The sequence below is a fragment of the Cynara cardunculus genome (assembly GCF_001531365.2).
Source record: "Cynara cardunculus var. scolymus isolate 2C chromosome LG 12, CcrdV1, whole genome shotgun sequence".
NCBI lineage: Eukaryota > Viridiplantae > Streptophyta > Magnoliopsida > Asterales > Asteraceae > Cynara > Cynara cardunculus.
Genome location: NC_037539.1, coordinates 34,480,732 through 34,489,250, shown reverse-complemented (window position 1 = coordinate 34,489,250; position 8,519 = coordinate 34,480,732). Strand labels below are relative to the sequence as shown.

General features: G+C 34.8%; 1 protein-coding gene across 6 annotated transcripts; it reads left to right on the top strand.

The window, feature by feature from the left end:
- The first annotated feature begins 3,492 nt into the window (after positions 1-3,492).
- LOC112522761 lies at positions 3,493-8,485 on the top strand. 6 transcript variants are annotated; one of them, XM_025132061.1, is made up of 10 exons: positions 3,493-3,626; positions 3,766-3,778; positions 3,941-4,015; positions 5,247-5,492; positions 6,237-6,359; positions 6,442-6,600; positions 7,032-7,204; positions 7,313-7,418; positions 7,722-7,765; positions 8,259-8,485. In XM_025132061.1, the coding sequence occupies exons 4-9, from the start codon at positions 5,271-5,273 to the stop codon at positions 7,749-7,751; spliced, it is 813 nt and encodes a 270-aa protein (XP_024987829.1). In that variant the 5' UTR covers positions 3,493-3,626; positions 3,766-3,778; positions 3,941-4,015; positions 5,247-5,270; the 3' UTR covers positions 7,752-7,765; positions 8,259-8,485. The 6 variants fall into 6 exon arrangements, with proteins under 6 accessions (XP_024987829.1, XP_024987834.1, XP_024987831.1 ...); XM_025132066.1 differs by lacking the exon at positions 3,766-3,778 and having other exon boundaries at positions 3,946-4,015; XM_025132063.1 differs by lacking the exon at positions 3,766-3,778.
- Positions 8,486-8,519: the final 34 nt, after the last annotated feature.

Sequence of the window (8,519 nt, the reverse complement as noted above, 5' to 3'; positions counted from 1 at the left end):
CAACTTATCTTTCCGCAAACAATCTTGTAAAATCTGTATTGATCTTCTTTATCAATATATATTTTAAATTTGAAAATTGTGTTTGTATTCATCCCCCCCCTTCTACAAACTGTTTAGTATTCTTGTAGACCCTTTTGGGACCAACAACTTTAACTTCAAAATCATATATAGTATCAACTAGGGGTGTGTAGAAAGTCAACCGATCCAACTAAAACTGACCGTCGATGATTGGATATCCAATTGTGATCAAGATCGGATTGGATCGAAAATTTCAACATCCAATTTGGATCGGTCGGTTGTTGGATGACAGTTCAAAACCGATAAGAACCGACTGAACCGACCGACTTACCATCCAATTTGTACATCCAATAATAACTGGTCGATGCCATCCAGTTATTAAACCGACCGATTGAATCGACCGGTACATCCAGTTATTAACCGAACAAATTTCCCTCTTTTAACTTTCAAGTTTTAAGTTTTAAGTTTTAAGTTAATCCTAGCCGCTCCCGCTCCATTCTTTCTCCCAAATCCCAAATTCCCAATCGATAGTTGCTTTCTACTTCTTCTCGATTTACTTCTTCCATCTTCTTCTCGATCAAACTGCTTTCATCTTCTTCTCGATCGATTGCTTCCATCTGCTTATGGATCGAAAGCAGGTTTGAACTTTCATTTATAATCATAAGTCTTCCTCTTTATTGTACAAATGGATAATTTTTTTTTTATATTAATACATTTTGTTGTATTTAGTTTTATAAACCGTTTGATAAATGCATATTATTGTGTTATGAGACATTTTGGAGATAATATGATATGTTTTCATTAGAAAAATGGTTTCTCTCAACAAAGGCGAGTCTTTAAGTTGATCATGACTTTGGAGCATGTATTTTGCATAAAAGTTGATTAAATATGTTTTATTCATTTTAATGACTTTTATTTTATAGTCTGGAATTATTGAGCATTTGGCTCAGTTTTGACTTAAATGAATTTTGTGGACATTTGTCCGATTTAATTTTATCTATTGGGCTTTTGGAGTTATATGCGATTATGGCATATTTAGTTGGAATTGCATGTTCTAAATGTGTTAGTTATTTAATTGGAATCATGTAATGCAATGGATCCATAAGCATACGAGTGAGTTTGTTGTTTTATAAATGGGATCATAATCCCTGTTTTGAGCTTGGTACCTAAATAAGCATTAGACATGGAGTTGTTCAGCTTGGTATCCATATGAATGGTAGACCTGGAGTGGTTGAGCTTGACTCCTAAATAAGCGATAGACCTAGGGTGGTGGAGCTTGGCGCCTAAATAAGCGATAGACCTATATGAGCTTGGGCCTATATGAGCAATAAGCATCGATTTGTTGAGCTTGTTAACTAATTAAACTATAACCCTGGAGTGGTTGAACTTAATGAATAAACATAGATATGTGGCCTACTTTTGTATTCTGTAACATTTAATGGAATCGGGTCTCTTACATCACCAAATGGTGTTATTTTCGGATATAGTATTATCCTTGTTTTTTAACACTGTTTTCGAATACAAAGCATTCTTCTAATATTCGTGGTTTTGAGTTTTGAACCTTATTTCCCATTTTTGGGGCATTATGAGTATTGTAGTTTTTTTAATCCATGATCAAAATACTTGGATGTTAAACCTTATTTACATTTCTAGAGTGATTGTTGGGTTTTAAATTTATATTGAATGTGTATTCTGATTTAGAGCTTTCATCACGAAAACAATGGATATTGGAAGTTGCTTTTACGATAAATACATTTCATTTGAGAAATCATGTTTTAAATAACTAGTCTTTCAGTTGTACTGTTTTATATTTTTGATGGAAACCGCTTGAACTCACTAGGCGTTAAGTCTAACCCTCTTTCCTTTATCGGCACATGCATCAGGTCCTTGTTGGGATTTGGTTCTAGCATCACTATGATGAGTTGATCACTAGCTAGATACATGAGAATGTTTTAGCTTATCGTTGACGTTTTCCGCATTTGGAGGTAGCGACAATTATTGGGGTAGTAGTAATGCCTGACTTAAATTAGTCTTTATATAAGGTATGGTCTACCTTTTATTGATGTTGATTTTAGATTACATATTCGAGGTAATTTAGGTACTGATTAATAGAAAGGGAATTTACCATTTATTTGTTGTATTAATAAAAAATTTAAATTAATCATTTTTTTTTTCCAGATTTGAGGGTGTTATATAATATTTTTTTTCAGACATCTATGATGAATAAATATTGTAACACAACTCGGTATATGACAGGTTAGCATTTAAGTTGCATACTTATTGTTTTAAAGTCTTCTATTGTAAATTGTTTTACTTTAGTCATAATTTTGGAGGAAATTGTTTTAGATGACGAGATTTCTCATGGTAAAATGAGGGTCTTACAGATTAGCTTATGTGGTAGCAACAGTACAAAGATTGTTGCTCAGATTTAGAATCGACACAAAAGGTGGTTGTTTATTAAAGGTAAATTTTTGAAACACTCATCCTACTTCGTTTCATATGGATTCAAGGAAGAATACGGTTGATTTCCACTGCATGCAGGGTTCCCGTATTACAACAATTAGAAGGCGAGGAATGAGAATGAGAATGAATAATGGTGTTTGGTTTAATATACTAGTATGAGTGATCACTTAAAAGTGGGTAATCATCCATACCCTCATAGACTTGGAGGAATGATTTTTTATTGCACAACATTATCATTCCTCATTATACACATTTGCATTCGCTTCAAACAAACCAAACACCTTCTAAGTGTAGTATCTTATTATTATAACAGTCTGAATCAAATAATCAAGTTGTATTTACAATGATGGACATAACATTCTTACATGGAACATTAGTTTCTTCATGAGATCAACAAGATTACTGTTGGAGAAGGTAGAGGTAGCAAATGAGGTTGTCAAAGAGTTGGACAACTTGGGATAACTATGTTTGACAAAACCATGAAATATGTGATCAAGTTGTGTATGAAAGTAATATGAGAAGGGGCACAATGCCAAAAAAATCCTTTTGAAGGTTGAGGCAGAAGGTGAAAATGAACGCGACTTGTGAAAGACGTAGAGATCGCATGTGAGGTTTATAAAACAAGAAAGATCACAACTTTGAGTACGTTGCGTACTCACGCACAAGGGATTGAAAGCGAGGATGAGTGTTATTTTGAGTATGTCATGTACGCACGCTTGATAAATGAGTAAACCAAGATTTTCTTTATATTCTTACGGTTTGTTAAAAATTGCTAGTTTGGTGACCATGGTTTTTGACTCCATGATTTGTAATTCATTGATGTTTTTGTTCAACCGATAGTGATTTATCATTAAAAACAAGGGATGAAAGTAATAAATGATTTATAAATCAGAAAGAGGAAAAAAGGTAATAAATTGTAAACAAAAGTAACAAATACAAGGTTTAATGAACGAAAATTCAGGGAAGTTGCAATGGATTGAGCTGCCACGTATCCATGAGACGACCCCATGGGAGAGCGAATCCTAAACACCAGAAGTTTCAATCGGTTAGAATTTGTTGAAATGGTATCAGAAATTTGGAAGCAAAGATCCATAGCCATTCGTAATATTCGTGGCCCCATCTAATGCTCACGCAGATTCGTTCGTGTATGCTTTCATATCCATTTATCTGTGGCTCTATGTTATACCCTTCTTCATCTTCTCCACAAGTATTATTTCATTGATTTTCTTTAATAGAAGTTTGATTCGATTCTTAATTTAGCTCTCTATTGTTTTGATTTTGCAGATAAACTGATTTGGTAAGTAGGAAAAATCTACAACACTAGAATATTTTAATGAAATTTGCGATCGAACCGTTATCGACGTTTTGTTAATTAAGTGCTTTTTCAAAGCTCTAATGTTCACATGCAACAACTTCGATTAAATATGGAGTTAATTTGTTTCATTCCTCTTTATTGTAGAAAAGTTCGATTCGATTCTTGCTTCAGCTACGTTTGTTTTGTTGCAGTGCAGATGACTTCGTCTCTTCTGATTAGGTAAGTAATGATTATTTATTTATGTCAATTTTATATTTTCACTACATATTTGCAATTAAATATTTGCCTACATTTTGTGATGAAGTGCTATTTCTGAAATTTGGATGGTTTGTTTGATTCAATATGGGGTTTTGCTCACCAAATCAGTTTCTCTGAAATTTGGATGGTTTCTCAGCAGTATCCTTTTTGTTTCATAAATTAGGGATCGCCCAACCCTAATTTAGTGATCGTGATACTGATAGCTTACAAAGACAAAGGTTTCACATCAACAATCATATGGACATGATCCTTGTCTTTTTATTTCTAAGACAGTGTTGAGTGGATGATAAACTAGGTGGGAAAAACATAGTAATTTCGTGTGATTAGCATTTCAAACTTTCGTGCTTGACCTTTCCTTTCTGAACAACAAACTTCTTGCAAAGGACCCAGAAGATAAACATGCTAGTTCATAGAAATTAGAGAAACAAAACACCTCAAATGATCAGAATTAAGGAACACCCCACTTTGGCTCTCAATGAAATTTTTATTTGGTTTATGCTTACATCTTCACAGGCATGTCGGTTGTTAAAAAGCAAAGTGTGAACCATAATTGTTTAAAATACTAATTGTTGTTTTAAACTTTGTGGTTTTTGCTTTTGAGGATGGTTGACAAAAGTAGTGTCTTTCTCCTGGGATCTTTTCATTATCTTGATTTTCCTAGATTAGATTTGTTCAACTGTCTAAAAAAGGGTTTCCTTCTTCTGGGACTGAAGTTTAGATTCTGGTTGTATGAGTATGGCAGTATGCTTTGGTTGGTTGTTGGGTAACAGAAGATGGAGTTTTTTCGGAGAGAATACAATTCCATTTGTTTAGAAGGTTTTCCTTTGTTCCTCATCTCCTTTTGCACATCTCATCTTCATTTATGCTCACATCATGAAAATAAGATCCGCTTTGGAGATAGAAAACATAGTGAAACGAACGAACTAAAGAATGAATCTCATTCTGTTGTGAGCCATTGCTCATGTTGTCCAGATGTTGAGAATCCTGTACGTATTAAAGAGAAACACTCATGTTGTTATATCTTGAGGCACATTCTTCAAATTAAACCGAGAAATACTTTCCAAATGTCTGTGAAAAAAAAATACTTGATGAAACTCTTTGATTTTATCTAAATGTTGATACAGAGCGTTTGGATTAAATGGTTATTGTATGTAGTACAGTTAATCATGTTCCAGAACCTGAACTTTTGTAGGTAGTAGTATATCATGGTTAAACCATGGTGATGACTCAAAGTCCTGGGGCTATCAACAAGTTCTGCACATTTTCAGATACTAGCACTAGGCTTGAGTCCTTGACTCCCTGCAAGGTTACAAAGGTTTCTGTAAATTCTTGTGTCGTGGCAAAGGGATGTTGCAGTAATGGATTTCAAAGTTCGCCTTTCTCCTGGAAAGGCTTTACTCATCAACCATCACACCAAACAACGTTCAAGAGATTGCTAGTAAGTAACAACGTTGTCTTCTCTCTGTTAGTATAGTATCTAAACCACCCTAAACCAAACCAAACGATCCCAATATATCCTGGTCGAGAGTGGGATCTTGAGAGAGGGGTGGGGGGGTATTGGGTGGGATCGGTATAACAAAATCAGCTTTATAAAACAGCAAATATGTCTAAATGTCCTAATAGACTATTTTATAGGACTAGGACCACATAATTATGTATCCTATATAAAAGTGTTGCAATAAGTTGATAGCATGTTTTTTGACGTCTTAACAAGTTTTTAGGTCACTTTTGAAATGAAGTGTCTATTGGCTTTCTTATATGACGCTTTTGAGGTGTCCTATGAACACATCTTTATATAGGACGGGTGTATTTATAGGACATTTTTCAAATAATGTCATATAAAGAAGACTAATAAGATGCTTGATTTCAAAAGTGTCCTAAAAACTTGTTAAGACGCTCAAAAGCGTCCTATCAACTTATTGTAACACCTTTATATAGGACGCACAAATGTTTTTCCTATATATTAGTCCATCCAGACCTTTAGACATATTTGATGTTTTATTAAGCCGATTTGTTGTTGTGGATGTAAAACAAAACTAACCTCTATGACTCTATCACAAAGGATAGAGCCGCTTTATTCATGAAGACCCAGCTTGTTCAGAAGTATGTTATGTTAGTATAGTATATCTTGCCTTAATAACCTTTGTTTTGACCAAATCTACTTGATATTGGAATTGTCTAGTGCCAGCAGCAAGACTCCATTTCTTCAGATGATGATGAATACCGATCATCGCGCAACATAGCAATCAGCTTGTTTAGGCGATATCGGAACTTCATCGACCGAGGAGGAGGTGACAATCTAAAAGTAAAGCCAATTCATCTTCTCTCGACTGTGATTTCAGTTCATCGATTCTCGTCACTTACTTGCTGGGACTGATATTGATCAGGAATTCATAAGTGCTGGGGTAAATGCATATGCCTTAGGGTGCACTGATGAAGGGTTACGAAAAGAACTTACAAATATGAAAGAATCCGGTATTGAAATTGAAGAAATGCAAACTTTTGGTGGAGGTACCAGTCTAAAATCAAAGATTTGTTACGAGGAGGTAATCTTTTGTTCTATTTTCGTTTCAATGCCAGGAAATTGGCTTTTTCTAAGTGCATCTCCAACTGATTATTTGTAATTGCAGCAAAAGTTAAATTCTTAAAAAAAATTACATTCAACTCCAATGGTTGCTAAATTTTGGGGATCTCAAACATTAATTATATTACTAAAATATTCTACACAATTTATCATACAAATAAACTTTTAAAATATTTGTATACATTGAACTTCATTGGTGGAAACAGTAAAAAACAATCATCTCCAGACATTTACTTTTAGGGAGTTTCCAATTTTGGAGATTTTTATCCCCTCTTTCGTATTTTCTCCATTTTAGAGGATCTATTGGTTTTAAAATTAGCCCAAAATCTCCATTTTGGAGAATCTACTGGACACGCTCTAACGTACCATTGTGTTCTTTATTTTGTGATACAGGTCAATGAGTGTATATTGTGGTTGAGTATTATCTTTATAACCATATTGTGTACTCCGCAACCTACCATAGTTCGGTGGTCTCCAACACCACCTGTTTCAGATGAGATCAAGCTTCAATGGAAAGGGTTTTGTGCTATCATTGCAAACGCTTACTATTTAAGAGGAATGGCATGGTGAGTTCTTAATCTTTTAATGTTAAAATGGCTCTTGGATCAAATTTTCTTTCAAATCAACATTTTTAAGCGGCAAAAAATATAACTGTTTTCTTGTTCTCGCCTAAGGCTTCCGGTGAAAACACTTCAATTGGAGCAAATGGCAGTGGTGGGTCGATCTGAAGAGCCATCAGTTGTTGCTAGCCGTATGAGATTAGTTTTTAGCACACTTGAGGTCAGTGTTTATTCCTTCAAACAGTTTTAACACAAAACCAGACACACTAAAGATCCCATCTCATGACCCTTGGGGTAGTTCAACTAGTCAGGCTTCTCATTGGTCATCTACTCGAGCCTCTTAGGAGGTTTTCCTGGCTGTTAACTTCAAGGCCCTATGGGATGAGTCGAGGTGTGCGCAAACTGGTTAACAGAAAAAAAAGGAAAAAATAAATCTCTGTCATCATTGTTTAAGACTCGTTAACAGAACTTTTGACATTTTGAAGATAACCTTACGAGTTACGAGTGTGTTGGCTTTGTGTAGGTTGTTAGCCCACAATGGCCACGAGTGTAGCATGGCGATTACGGGTAAGAATGTCTTGGCTTACTCTTATGGATTCTTGGGAAGAAAAAAGATGCCACCAAAAATGCATCAATATATGCTCTATTTGTTTGGCAAGTTTAATTTATCTTATGAACAAACTTATTTTCTTGAGATTATTGAAAAAGTCTAACTTGATAAGCCTTGGCTTTTTGAAAAGTTACTTCTAATAATTTTTTTAACAAGCTTCAAAGGTTTTCCTTTTCCAATTGTCCTAATTTTTCAATAGTTCATTTTAGGTCAGTTTACATTGTCATCTAACTTATCAACTAGTGGTTACCAGACGTGATTAGCTTACCAGCTATCAGATTTTTCATTGAGATTTAGCTATGTGTTAGTTGGATTATATAAACTGCAACTTGCAAGCTTTTTTCTGGACAAATGTTCATATTTTGGTAGTTACCAAAGTGAATAATATTATCTGAAAATCACAAATGTATTCATCGTAGTTTGCTGAACCCGAGTTTTGTTGGCTTGCAGCATCTTCTTAAAATATACGTAGGCGTGGCTCGGCTCGGCTCGGCTCAGCTAGTGACATGCCAAGGTCAGGCTTGGGACTGGGGTCACACTCATATAGGTTGGTTTCCCATGGACTTCCTATAAGTTCAAGTGGAACATCCTGCTTTCCTTATTCCTCTTCTTGTCATCATATCTTCATGTAGTATTTATAACTTCTCGAAATCTAACGGATTTAAAACTTTAAAAAATATGATTCAATTACTAAGAGGGGGAGGGGGGGGG